Source organism: Quercus lobata, chromosome 1 (genome assembly GCF_001633185.2).
Source record: "Quercus lobata isolate SW786 chromosome 1, ValleyOak3.0 Primary Assembly, whole genome shotgun sequence".
Lineage (NCBI taxonomy): Eukaryota > Viridiplantae > Streptophyta > Magnoliopsida > Fagales > Fagaceae > Quercus > Quercus lobata.
Window position 1 is genome coordinate 34,484,668 of NC_044904.1, and position 15,325 is coordinate 34,499,992.

Consider the following 15,325-nt stretch of genomic DNA (forward strand, 5'->3'; position numbering starts at 1 on the left):
TTTTTCATAGAAATTGTAAGGAGGAGGAAGTGTTTTTTTTAAAAACTTAGGAGGGGTCTTTGCCCTCTCCTCCAGTAGCTACAAGGCTCTTAACAAGTACCAGATATATAATATTAAACCATAATAAAATAATAATTCATCGATCTTATAATTAGTGTATCTTTTTATTTTTATCTTGTAAAAATTGATAGAAAAACCCTCAATCTTACACCCAGGGTAGGTTTACTGTCAAATTTGTATCAAATAATGTGCAAATAGGGCAGCAATACATGTGCCCGTAAAGCAGTCCTCTTAAAGGGCTGAGTATTTTTGGAGGGACCATTTTCCACTGACTGGACATTATACACCTTTTACGTCGTATTGTCGATAAAAATATCTATTTCCTACCAAACTTGGATCAGTTGGATGTCATTAATAAATGGAAATATATATACTGTACATATCTATTTTCTTTTGAACTTTAGCCTAGTAATAAATATAATATTTAATATATATATCTTTATTGCCTAGATTGTGGCTTTTTTCTAAATAATAATTATTTAGTTAGAGAATATAATTTTTTTAAAACATAGCATATACTTTGACACTATAAGATTCCCATGGCCATTAGTTTAAGTATAAATAAATAATCAAAATTTTATCTTTTACTTCTTACACTCATTTTATCCAATTTTATTACACAAATACAAGTTTAAATAAGCTTTTTGGAAGAAATCTAAATTTCCAAAAGACCTGTACAAAAGAAACTAGAACTATTCCCTGCTTTAGCCAAAAGACTATACATATCTATTTTCTTCTAATTTTCCTCCAAATTAATTTGAAGAAATTGAATCACTTCAAAAAGTTGGATTAGCTGTTTAGCCTGTTTATAAGTCTTAAGGATTTTTTCCCCATAAAAAAGAAAAAGAAAAAACAGCAATAAAAAAAATGCATTATGCCATGCAGGGGCTGGAGCTTCAAGATAAGGTAAAACAAGTATTTCCTTTCTGTCATCTGAACTTGAGGCTGTTTGTAATGCCACTGGATGTGGCTGATGAAGAGCACAAACCAATCGAGATGGGCTTGCCCAATTTTCCGTAGAACAATCTCAGAGAGGTCAGTTAAATGGGTCTGCTGGACCAAACAGTCTTGTAGGCTGTGTGAGCAAGTTGGCCCTTGGTAGTAAGAAATTGAAGTCTGTATGTATTTAGTAGCCCACTAGGTTTTCGTAGAGCAAGAAACAAAAATAAATGTTTGGTCTTGAATGGTTATTTGCAAAATTATAGGTTTGGTCATGAGGAATTGGACAAAGGAAGCCCTAATTAGGGAGCCATTAATTGCTAAGGTTGCACTTGCAGCCTTGCTTGGGAGTTTGGGCCCTAGATTTGGCTAGGATGGAGCAATTGCGGAGGATTATAGTGGAAAGGGAAGCAAAAGTTTGTGTCGACGCTTCAAATGGAGATCAACTGTCTCTTTGTAATGATGCAAAATTTATTAGTTTTTTTTTTTTTTTTTTCTCTAATTGTTCTTTTGTTTGGGGAAAAACCAAAAAAAGGAAGCAAACTTGGTTTCAAAGTTTGTTGCCCACCAATCGATAAGCACCCATCAAAATATTTTCTTTTGTTGTAATGGTTCTTCTCTTTGTCATCTATCAGGGCGGCTTGGTTGAGAGATGTTCTTGTTTCTTTTGCTTAATGAAATGTGTCCTATTTAGCAATAAGAAAAAAAAGCCATTAAAACGTAGTTGTTGTTACATGTCTATAATTTTAATTATAAATTTACGTATTAGGCTCTAGTCACACTAAAGATAATAGGCTTAAGTTACACTTGATTGACGCAACATCCGGTCCAAGGGTTAATTTTTTAATTTTTTTTACTCCCTAAAATAAAAATTTGAACATCCTGACCTTAATTTAAAAAATAAATAAAAATATTCAATTGAAATAAGCTTAAATATGATCATCCTCTTAACCATAGTTATCAAAACGTGAATCGTATCGTGAATCGATTTTTAATTTTTCCGTATCGTGTATCATATCGTATCATGTATTGTAAGATACATAAACACTTAAAAAAATTATAAATATACATATATAAAGGGTATATTTATTATAAATTTTAAATATATTCAACTAATGGCTAATTTATTCATCACTTATGTAATAATATTTAACAAGCTAACTAAATAAATTAAACTAGCATGTGTTCATAACGTACACATTCAAATTACTTAAATTCAAAAGTAATAATACATCCAAAAATAATAATTTATTTTCATCATATTCATCAAATTATCTAATCAACCCCATCTAAGTCAACGCTATCATTATGTTTATAATTTTGTAAATTTATTTCTTCATTAAAAAAATTTTCATCATCATTCGTCATTAACATTTACTATCTCTTCTTGTTCTTTTTATTTTATTTATTTATTTTTTTTGGCATTCTAGTTTCTTGGACTTATAACAATAACGATAAAAATAAAAAATTTAAAAATAATTTTTTAAATATTAAAGTGAAAGGTAAGTGTGTACTGTGTAGTCCAATTATAGGAGAGAGAGAAAAAAAACTTATGAATATGTTATTTTAGTAGGCTAAATTAAGTAAACTAATAATTTTGTATTAAAAACAAGTCTAATAACTTGTTAGATTCAAATAAAAGTACAAATTTTAACAAAAAAAGTATCATTTTAAAGCATTTATTTATGTATCGTACGATACGTACGATTTTACAATACGATTCATACAATATGCACACTGTATTGTACAATTCATGAGCACTTACGATACACTAATACGATACGAAACTTTTTACACATGATACGTATCGCGTATTGTACGATACTAACAACTATGCTCTTAACAATATCTTGGCTTTCTTAAACACAAGAAAAAGGCCCAACATCAAACCAATTTGATCTAAATTCTAATGGGGAAAAAAAGTAAGCCCAACAACAAAAATAGAAATTTGTTAATCTTAAAATCTAAAAAAATAAATAAAAAAATCATTTAAATCTTAACAAATTTGTAATAAATCAACCAAATGGGAGATCAATGGATGAATGATAACTTGATTGTTTACATTGGAAAAGATGTAGCTCACAAGATTGACAACGAAGCTACGATTTCAAAATATGAAATCTCGTAGAATGCAATTATAAAACTCCATGTATTTGCTTTGTTTTTGTTTTGTAATTTTTTAAAAAAATTTAAAAAAATTTATGTTTCTTATTAAACCTTCTAAAAAAATCAAAAAGCTACCACTGGCCCACTGCACTTGATAGTACTAAATAATGTTGTATAAACCATTTTATTATTTGTGATTGGATCCAAAGGTTTTTTTTTTGAGGAACGGATCTAGAGTATATCAAGTGTACTTAGATGATTGGATTGCATTTTTTTTTTCACTTTAAGAGATATCCCATTAAAAAAATGTTCAAAATCATAGTTTCTTTCTTCTTTCTTCTTCTTCTTCTTCTTAAAGACATGATTACTTTGCAATTACATCATAGTTTTAAAGAGATACTAGCCTCATCACACGTGTTTTGCACGTACAATATATATATATATATATATATATGTATGTATATTGGATTTAGTATCAAAGTTTTCCATTCATTTATATCTTTTTGTGCAATGAAAATCTGTGGTGATGCTAAATGCCTAGAGATTTTTCTGTTCAAAATAAAACAGGTGTGTTTTGTTTAAATTGCTTTTATTTTACGAATTTTCCCCCTTAATTGAAAATTTGTAAGTGAGTAGGGATGTGAGGGGGTGTTCGCCAAACTGCACCAAAACCGTTAATAAAATGATATAACCGCATTACATCACAAGTAATAATGCACTGCATCACATGATGCAGTGCAGTTTGCAATTTTTATAATAAAAAAACCGCACAAACCACACTCTCTCTATATATTATTAATATATATATATATATATATATTTAATATTATCAATAGTTTAACCACCCAAGTTTTCAAAAAAAAAAAAAAAAAAAAAAAAGTTTAATAACCCCAGTGGCTAGTTACTAGGGTATTAAACTATTATAATATCTAATACCCATTATTAATGGTTTAATAACCTAGCAGCTAGCCACCTAACTCATTGTATCAGCTTTTTTTTTTTAAAAAAAAGCGTATCACTCTCTCACTTTGTCTCAGTGTCTCAACCCTCAGGGCCGTTCATTCAGACTCTACTGCCACACCACCATCGAGCACTGATTTAGGCCTTCGTTTCTCCACCGCTAAGCATCAAACCACTCCTCTCAGGTTTATTTCTTTTAAGTCTCACAGTGACTCCCCTTTCTTTTTTGGTCATTATGTTTTGTTTGATAATTTTTTGATTAAGTATGTGTGTGTATGTAGGAAGAGGAAAATAGGTGTGAAAAGCTCAATCAAATATTTTTGTGTTTATTAGAGTTTTTATTATGGAACTGGATTTTGACGGTTAAAACATTTAAGTTGCTTGCCATTGTACCTTGTTCAAATTATTTGACTTCATTTAAATGTTTGACGTATACCTGAGAATCTGAGACAATGATATTACTGGTATATGTTAAATTGTATGGTGATATATGTTGAATTTTTATATAGCAAGTGTATTATGAGCATAGTTTTAAAAGCCGAACTAGACCGGCTGATCCGATCGGTTCAATCGGGAATCGAATACCAGTCCGATCCAGTAAATATGCCCAAAATTGGGTCAAAAACAGGTCAAAATCAGGAATTAGAGGCAAATCCAAATTTTCCTTTGGTCTAACTTTTAAAACCATGATTATAAGCTGAGATAGTAATATACGTTCAATTTTTGTTACATACCAAGTGTATTATAGTTCTTGAAAACAAAGCTTTGGGTTGACCTAAACCAACCTAGCAAGTGTTGACTAGGAAAGCCAAACTAAAAAAAGTCTAGCTCGATAGTTTAAAATTTGGTCCAAAATAAAGGGAAAAATCAATTTTGGATTGGGTAGGAAAAGGCCAAAATTTGAAAAATATGCTTACTTCAAACCATTCAAACCGCATCTTATACATCACACCACGCATATAACCACCAAAATGAGGTGTGGTGAGGTTATTGTTGGGCTTTGTGGAGTCTAGTTGTATTTGATTCGGATGATGACCCAACTCGAAATAATGTTGCATGGTTTTTAATGGGAGATTTTTTGAGGCTTAGTCCTTGGAGATGAGGCTTGGGTCGACAGGCCCAAGTTTTGACCCGTTTTGTAGCCCATTGTGAATCCTATGCACAGGATATAGAAAATGTTGTTTCGATTATTAGGGTTGGTTGTTGTCTTTTTTTAGAGTGAGAACTATACTGCTACACTTTGTATTTTTCCCTGATAATAGTGAAATCCTTGCAGCTCCGTGGACGTAGGCAAATTGTCGAATCACGTAAATACTGTCTTGTGCATTTGATTATTTTTCTTTGACGTGCGTTTTCTCTATTTTATTTCTCACAGGATTGGGAATTTCTAGTTAATTCCCTACAGTTATGGTTTTGGCTGAACCGCACCGCAAAGTGTGGTGCTAAAAATGGTCCAAAATCACACCACATCATGCACACCCCTAAATGTAATATTTTGGAATATTCAAGACTTAAAATCCACGGTTTGAAAGACTCTTAAATAGTATTTGATGGTGTTATAAAATAGACCAACTTCTAAACTCATCCATATGGCTTGTCCTAAGGAAAAGTTGGATGGCATAGGGCATATTCGTCAAAGGGTAAGCCCGTCCATCCGTAAAGTCGGTTGGATGAGCGCCTTGCGTCCTGAACATATTCCTTGAAGCGACATCTGTTTTCCTATTAGACTACAAACCATTCCGCCAATAAACGTTTGTGGAAAACAGACCCCAAATAATGTAACTTCCATGGCGGTTATGGAAGTTACCTCCGAATCCTAGGAACTCCACAACGGTAGGAGAAATAACTGCCTCAAACAAGCACAAATAAGGGCTCTTCTACAGGAGGGTAAGGTATTCAGACATTTCCAGACAAATTGGAATTCCAAAAAATATTGACTTTACCATTGGAGGATTCTTGGCTGGTCTTTCCCAGTCTCCTCTGATTTTGTGTTTACTTTTTTAGGACATTACAAGTAACCTTGATATCATCAACACCCGAGACATTCAGTCTACTGATTTCCTTGTATTCATAAGCATTAGTAAAGGGTATAGATAAATATCCCATTAAAAGTTTTTCTTAGAGAGGAGGGGGGGGGGGTGTGATCAATTAATTAAAAAAAATTATTACTAATTAGAGTTTCAGGTGTAACACTAACACTAAACACCATCTGTAACTTGGTTCTCAAAAAAAAAAAAAAAAAAAAAAAACCATCTGTAAGTTTGATCTTTATCCTCAATTTATATATTTGAAAGTTCAAACCATAAAAAACTATTTATTCATAGAATACCGTATACGTCCCTTGACAAGATAGAAAGAGACCGGGATAAAAGTAAGAACACATCCATGGAAAATAGGAAAAGTATAGGAACATATAATTTTTCACAATTTTTTATCATAATTGTGACGTGGTAAAGTGTAATTGGTAAAAAAAATGGTGGGTTCATGTGTAAATGATAGTTAACTACTCAATCTGCCACGTTAGAATTGTAGTAAAAAAATTATGAAATAATTTGTGATTCTAAAACTACCTAGACAATAAGAGAAGTTGAAGAATCCGTTTGCTTTATTTAGTTATTATCGTTAATCATTATACTAACAAACAAGAACAACAGAAGCACTATATAAAATACATAAACAACACCTTATCAAAAAAAAAAAAACATAAACAACAGAAGCATTATATTTATACCACAAAAGGCACCTACTTTTTCCTTTATCATCTTTAGTAATTAGTATGAGGTCAATGATAATATGTATGTGGCCCTCAAAAAAAGAAAAAAGAATTGTGAAGAAACATACCTCAAATGGTCCAATTCCATTGCATGCCCATCGGCAAAAAAAAAAGAAAAGAAAATGGAAGTTATCACTATCAATTCTTTGTTCAGTAAAAATTATACTTTTTTTTTTTTAAAGAGAGTTTTAATTAATGGTATCCGCTCTTGATGGTAGCTCTTTATCATCAGACCAAAACATCAATCAGTTTTTAGTATAGGCGGGAATTGAATCCCAAATTTCTTATACAACTATCAGAAACTTTATCAATAGAGCTAACTAGAATCCACGTAAAAAATTATACTTTGTTACCTGTCATTTCTCCAATATCTTGAATTAAATAACAAATACATAATTTATGCAAAACGTAAAGCGTCCAACAACAAATCCTCAAAACGCTAATGCTAAAGAAGATTATGATTCTTCCTCAAAAAGAAGAAGAAGATCATGATTAATTGATGGTATCTTATAATCATAAGAAATCATTAATTGCGTGAAGTGCAAATTATGTAGTTGTCATGGTGCCACTGCCACCGCAACCAAATACAAAATAGAAAACAAACCCAGAAAAAGTTTAAATATTTCACAGTCGATCGATGAAACCCAACAAAACTTGGTTTGTAAGTTCCATAATATGCACAAACTATAAGTATGACTATGATTTTGTGATTTTGGGTCCCATATCTTTGCTTTTTTGTGTTTGGATTACTTCTCATATTAATTATTTTTCATCCCAATATATGGGTGATTCTATGGCCATCGCTATCTGGATAATTGTTGATATATATAATGAAAGGGGAAGGCATATGTAAGCCATAATTGAAGCCACCTCATACTATACCTAACTTTTATACGCACTAGGACCACCCACCATGAATGAATCTAGCTAGGGCTAGACCCAATTCAACCACCACTACTCTCTACCTCTCAGTGAGATTATGGAGCCAAGAAAGTAAATAAATATTCCATCTATACTTGTTTAATGTGTAATGTATAGAAAAATCACTCTCGTTTTTTTAGAACAAAATTTGAGTTTGTTATTATTTTCTTAACATTCATTGCTTTTGGCTTAAGCCGGAAATTATTCCTTAAAAAATAGAGAAGAAAAAAAAATTACATAGTTGCACGTTAAGTCTAAAATTGATTTTCTTTAGAATTATTCTTTCTCCCATATAAATAAATAAGACAATACCGTAGCACATACTTTAAAAAAATAAGGTTATAATTTTCTTTATGAGTCTAAATATAATTTATTCCTCTTGACATTCGAAAATATTATTGTATATAATGTTTTAGGTGATGAATAAAAACCATGCCAAACTGATTCTCCCAAAAAAAGCAAGAAGCTGCACATATTAGAGTTTAATTTCTTCTTTAAATTTGTCACTTTGTACATGAATGAACCGCACGTCCATTATTAATGAGCTTCATGGCCACAGCTAGATAAAATCATAAAACTACCAGTAATACTAGAAATGACCAATACTTCTTTTTTTTTTTTCTAAACCAGTTGATTTGGTCTTTTGGTTGGTGCAGAAAAGCACTTGGACTTGGCCATACTGTGCTGTGCACAAATAAATATTCTCTATAACTGAAAAATCCTAACCGCTTTCTGATTTGTATGGTCTGGCTCAGATCAGATACTGCCCTGTAATTTTTTTTTTTTTTTTTTAGGGGGATACTGCCCTGTAATTGATACTGCTATTTCTCTTTAATTGAATATTTTCCCAGGTAACCAAAAAAAAAAAAAAAAAAAAAATGGATTTATTGTTACTAAGTGCTAACGTGTTCAGTCCTCTATCTGAAACAATTTATAATTGGGCATTTAACAAAAAGTGATTACATCCAAAAGCTTCTGACGAAATAACGATGAAATATTACTGCACATCACATCACCTCCATTAATCCTCTTTCTTTCTTATTTTTTTCTCCCTAGCAATGGAGAGAGGTCTCAAATTTACTGCCAACCAAAAATACTGACAGAACAATAACGACAAGTCTACAAGTTCTTTAGATATATATCTCAACAAAATTTATATAAAAAGAAGGCTGTGTTTTCTTCTCTGTAAACATAGTGGCAGTGATTTCGATCCCCAACCCCATACTCAACTTCCAATAGAGAAAATTAAACATTACAGAAAAATAAATAAAAATATAAAAATTCCTTATAATTAAAAAAAAAAAAAAAAGCAAATTATATTTTTCCACTCAAAACTTTCGTCCCATTTCCAAACTATATATATTGTTCGATTAACACCCCAATTAAAAGACTTTTATCTATGTGCCTTCTGTCATTCAAATTAAGTATTCAATAAGACAAAAATTGGGCATATATATAATAACCCACCATTTTTGTCTTATTTTACACTTAATTTAAATTCATACAATTCTCTCAAATTAGGGTATCAATCGGGCAAATCAATATTCAATAGTTTGTGGACAATGAAAATGAAATCAAGTGTGTGGATAAAATATAATTTACCAAAAACATAGAATCAGATATCATCAACCACATCAACCTTGGCAGTGCAAAATAGCAAGCGCCGGAAGAAGGTGAACAAGGCATTGCATGAACCCTCCTTAGCCTTCATGAACACTCCACGGCCAGGCCTTTTCTTCTCATCAATAGTAGTACTCTTTGTCTTATTGCTCTTATTTCCAGAAGCCATTCTCAGCTTTACTTTCTCCAAACACTTCTTGGTCTTTTCGGGGACACTCTCTTTCCTAGAGAAAGTGTAGCTCCTCAAGAACATTTGCCTGCATGAAATGCTGTCCACCACTGTAGGGTGCGGACGCGCCCCGGCAGCACGGTGCCCATTAGAGCTTACGGACCTCACGAACTCGGCGTCGGATTCTGGCCATTTGTAAAGGTTGGTGTAGGTTGGTCGGACTGGTACACGGGTGTCTTCGATGCAGTTTGATATGCAAACCGAGGCCATTGGCTCCAAGCAAGGGTTAGCACTTAGCAGTGATGAGTTTGCTTTTGTTTATAGAAATAGAGCAGAGTGTGTGAGTTTTATGAGGGATAATAGTATGGTTTTTTATGCATTTGGGAGTGTTAATATATGTATGTGATGTGAACGTAATGATTTGGAATGATGTTTAGGGTGTGTACATTTGAAGTCTCTAAGACAAACTAATTTTCTTCTATAATCATGTGATTTGACATGATTTAGAGTAGACTGTACGATTTATGGGTGTAAATATGAAGTGTAAGTTTGTAACCCAAATGACACCCCCCCCCCCCTTCCTTCTTCTTCTTTCTTTTTCTTTTTTTTTTTTTTTTTAACAAACACACCCACGAGGAACAGGGAAATGAGTTCTAACACAAAAGCACACCATAATTCCACTCAAAAGTTATGATAACTTTTTAAGGGAGGGTGGACCAAATTATACTACACACAACACACTTTCTTAAACAATGTGAGACAATTATCCATTCTTTTTTTTTTTAAGAAACAAACACACACAAAGAGACTTTTTAAGGGAGAGTGAGCCAAATTATACTATACACAACACACTTTCTTAAACAATGTAAGACAATTATCCATTCTTTTTTTTTGAGAAACAAACACACACAAAGAGACTTTTTAAGCGAGGGTTGGCCAAATTATACTATACACAACACACTTTCTTAAACAATGTGAGACAATTATCCTTTTTTTTTTTTTTTTTTGAGAAACAAACACACACAAAGAAGGAAATTGATTCTAACCCAAATGACCTAATAATGTTTCAGAACTTTTTTTTTTTTTTTTGGGATAAGAATATGTGTTAGTAAATAAAATTCTAATTTACCATACAAAAACAATACTTAATAGTACATGTTTATTATTATAATGACACTTATAAAATATGTAAACACTTTTCATAGTATATTTGTACAAAAATACGTCAACAGTCAACTTGATTAAACTTCAAACATGTTTATTTTGTTGCGATGTGTCATTGTATACAACAATGAAATAATCAAATCAATATTTTTTTTGTTCCATGTTTACCATTTTTATTAAACATCTATAATTTGAAATTAAACCTTATTATCGTATTTAATATGTATGATTTTAAATAAACAAAAATAAAGTTATTTGATATCATATCACACATAATATACTAAAGTAGAATCCCAAAATAGAATCCAAATTATATTCTAGTTGCACTCTAATTTTATGTCAATTCTTCTTCTAATTGCCCTATTATTTGACACTAAGTATCTTTAGATTTTAAAAGCATTCAAATTTCATCCTAATTGTCCTTCCAATTATGCTCTAATTGGGAGAAATTACACTTTATTATCTTAAACTATATTTCTGATTACACTTTACACCATACATTTTTTGAATGCACGTTTTGCACCATAAACTATGATCATTGTTACACTTTGCATCCTGACATTAAGTTTGCTGTTAATTTGGATGGAAAAATATGAAACCATGTGAAAATACCTAATTGCCCATCTTCTCAATCCTTTAAAAAAAAAAAAGAGAAATTACACTTTATCACCCTAAATTATACTTCTAATTACACTTTGCACCTTAAACTTTGAACTTCCATCCAAGTGGATTTTTTTTTTTTGGTTCAAAATAACACTATTTTTCAAACAATTTTGTTAGTTAATATGTTTTTAAAGCTATTTAGGAAACTGACATTTCGAGTACATTGGACTCGATTTTGGTGTGCTAAATCGAGTGCAATGAACTCAATTTCAACATAGAACTCAAGTATAAGGGACTCGAGTTCTGTCATATAAAAATCAAGTCCACAAGACTCGATTTTGTTTAAATTGAACCTTCTTATGCTGCTAACCTTCAAGGTCGAAGTTCATCACTGAAGCTCATCACTTTGTCTCATTCCATATCTCTCGTTCCCCACTGAAGCTCACCTGGGTTTTGTTCAGATCTAATCGGACCTGGGTTTTGGTGGAGTTGCTCGGATTAAACCTGAGTTTTGCTGGAGTTGCTCAAATCTGATCGAAATTGTAAGGAAGGTTTTGCTGGAGTTGATTGGATCGGATCTATGGTTCTCTCTCACTTTGTCTCGTTCCATATCTCTCGTTCCCCACCGAAACTCACCCGGGTTTTGCTCGAATCGGATCGGACTTAGGTTTTGCTAGAGTTGCTCGGATCGAATTGGACCTGTGAGGAAGGTTTTGCTGGAGTTTGTTGAAGGTAAGAACTAAAGTTGAATTTTGAAATTTAAACGAAATCAAGTCCGTAGGACTCGATTTTTATATGACGATTAGACTCGAGTTCTATGATGTTAGTTGCTGTCCAATGTTGAAATCGAGTTCATTATACTTGATTTAGCACACCAAAATCAAGTTTATTGTACTCGAGATGTTAATTTCCTAAATAATTTTGAAAATGTGCTAATTAACAAAATTGTTTGAAAATCAGTGTTATTTTGAAGAAAAAAAATCCCATCTAAGTTAACATAAAACTTAACATTAGGGTGCAAAGTGTAACATGAGGTATAGTTTAGGGTGGTAAAGTGTAATTTTCACTCTCTAATTGTGTGTAAATTATATATATATAAACTTTGAACTTCCATACAAATTAACAGAAAACTTAACGTTAGGGTGCAAAGTGTAATAAGGGTCATAGTTTTAGGGTGCAAAGTGTAACAAAATGTATAGTTTAGGGTGATAAAGCGTAATTTTCCCGCTCTAATTGTGTGTTAGTTATATTTACATGCAAATTCATGTAACAAAACTTAGAAAATACAAAAAGACTCAATCCAAATTTATTTTATATATATATATATGCATGCTTATTAGATAGCCCTTATAGATACCGCATTTTGTACCCTTTACGACTCGAGCTCCCATTCCCCAATGATGTTGAATTCTAAGACCCAAGGTTGGTTTAGGGCCCAGTCAGATGTTAAATTGACTAGAGAAATGTTAAAATGAAAATATAACTCTTAATGAGCAAATAAATCTATTTTTGGAAAAGTAAGGCCAAGGAAACTCTTGCTATGTGCACGGAACTTTCTGCATGTGTATGCATGCTCGATCTTGCGCACGCATAGCAAGTTCTAGAAACTAAATAAGGCAAGTTTTTTTCATTAATGTTGAGTTTTGAAACAAATTCCACATCGTCTAGGAGTTGTTCCAAACCCCTATTTTCACATTATAAGTAGCCTTACATGGTATATTTTCAGAACAGACAAAAATCCCACTGGAAAACACTAAGATTTACTAGAAATAGTGAATCAAAGAGGGAGTTTTTTACAAAACATCTTCAAGTCAATTTTCTTTTGCTTAGGGTCTTTTCTGGCCTTGATCTTTGAGTTTAAGATTATTAATCACTTTTTTATTGAATTGTGAATAGATTTGACTGAGGGGAACAGTCAAAAATCAATCTTGAAGAGCTTTTCTTTGAGGTATTAGTCTAAACTTTTATTTTCCTTTTTTATGCTTTAATCTTTCTGATTGCCTTATTTTCTTGTTATAATATGTTCTAATACGTTTATCTAGCTTAGGTTTATGTTTTTGTATGTTTAAAAAACACGTTAGGGTGTTAGATTTAGTGTTTTAAAGCTTGGTTGTGTTTCTAGGGTTTCTGGGTGGAAACCTGCATACACATAATCTTGCCTGCACATACAGGCTTGATTATGCGCACGTAGGGAAGTTCATGCGTGCGCATGAACTTACCCAAAAAGCCTATTTTTTATTTATTCGTTTTTGTTTCTGCTTTCACATGTATGTTTCTGTATAGCCTTTTTTTTATTTTTTTATGCTTTAAAAGCCTCTGTTTCACATATTGGTTTGCTTGTTTGCCTTCACATGTTAGAATTAGGGTTTATCTTGTGTTTCCTTTGTTTTGATACCATGAACATGCATTCACATGCTTATGCATGATGCCATAGGTGTTGAGTTGCTGCAAGGTAAGTGAGGTAAGTCATACATTGGTATGAACGTGCATTTTTATAACGTAATATGCTTGTTTAATGTGTGATTTTATGTCTAAGAGGTTGGAATGTATGTTATGACCCATGTTGGATTACTATGCCCTTTTGCTGCCTTGTCTTTGTTACTGCCTTGTTTGATGATGATATGTTATGCCATGATTAGATGAATGTTAGGATCTATGATATGTTATGCATGATTAGATGTATGGAAGGTTTTGTTTGATAAGTATGATAGATGTATGATTAGATCTTTTGGGATGATTGATGCCATGTGGTTTGTTTAGATACATGTTAGTGTGTGTGTGTGTGTGTGTGTGTGTGTGTGTGTGAGTTAGATACAAGTTTTGAGTGTGCCTTTAATAGGGTTAAGACATAAGACACAATGATGAGAAGCCAACTTTAGGGTTGGGCAGTTTTGGGTGCCTAATACTTTCCTAAGACCATACCTTAACTCCGAACCCATATTTCTAGTAGTATGATCAAAAAGTCCCTCCTCGATAGGACATTATATATATGGTTCCTAGGCCATTGCAAAAACTAGGTGACGACTCCCCCCTTGTGTTCATGGCCCCCCAATTGCTATTTTACCAACCAACACGCCCAAAATCATGTTTACTCAAATATGTATTGCTATATTTTTTTTAGCTATAGTGAACATTAAATTCTCAAATATACAACCTATTGTAGCTGTGAATGTAAAATGAAATATAATATTTTATTAAAAATATCTCCTCATTCTCTCTCTTATATCACACCTATCCATCATTCTTTCTCTCCCACTTACTCCTTCTCCCTCTTTCTCTCCAAGTTGCAGATATATTTCTCTCCCTATGCTGCTCAACCCATCTCTAGCGCTTTATCCCTCTACCTTTTTTCTCTTCACCCTATTGCTCTTTCCCTAGATTAAAGATTCAAGGGTTCTGTCTCTTACAGTTTGGGTCAAGGTTGTGGATCTTGCCATCTTGGGTTTTGGGTTGAGGTGGAGAATGGCGTTTGTTGTGGAGACTGGTGGGTTTCGTGTAGGAGACCAGTGGGTTTGGGTTTTGGGTTGAGGTGGAGAATGGCGTTTGTTGCGGAGACTGGTGGGTTTCATGTAGGAGACCAGTGGGTTTGGGCCTTGGGTCGTGGTGGAGAACGACGTTTGATATGGAGATTGGTGGGTTTTGATTGTGGAGATCGTGCAGGAGACCAATGGGTTTGGGTCGTGGTGGGTGATTGACGATAAGGCGTGATTGATGGTGGTGGTTAATTGGTGGTGGTAGGTGTGATGCGGCGGTGGATATGGATCTTGGAGTGTTTGGTAGTGGTGGCTGGAAATTTTGTTGTTGATTTTTCTGAGTTTTTGGTGCGACAATGCTATGGTGGTGATGGTTGGTGGTTTGTGGGCTGTTGTGGTTCGGTGGTGGTGGTTGATTGTGGTTCGGTGGTTGGTTCAGTTGGGTGGTTTGGTGGTGGTTTTTTGTTTCTAGTTTTGTGGTGTTTCAATATTGATGGTGGTGATGGCTGGCTTTTGGCAGTTGGGTTAAGTTTCAGT

At 32.9% G+C, this 15,325-nt stretch overlaps 1 protein-coding gene across 1 annotated transcript; it reads right to left on the reverse strand.

Annotated features, from left to right (window-relative positions):
• Positions 1–9,374: 9,374 nt before the first annotated feature.
• Positions 9,375–9,818, reverse strand: LOC115952970. Its single transcript, XM_031070362.1, has one exon. It carries the CDS (start codon positions 9,816–9,818, stop codon positions 9,375–9,377), a length of 444 nt encoding a protein of 147 aa, XP_030926222.1.
• Between the last annotated feature and the right edge of the window lie 5,507 nt (positions 9,819–15,325).

What these genes read in the sequence shown, in the direction of transcription:
- LOC115952970 (XM_031070362.1), bottom strand. Translation starts at nt 9,818, where the DNA reads ATGGCCTCGGTTTGCATATCAAACTGCATCGAAGACACCCGTGTACCA.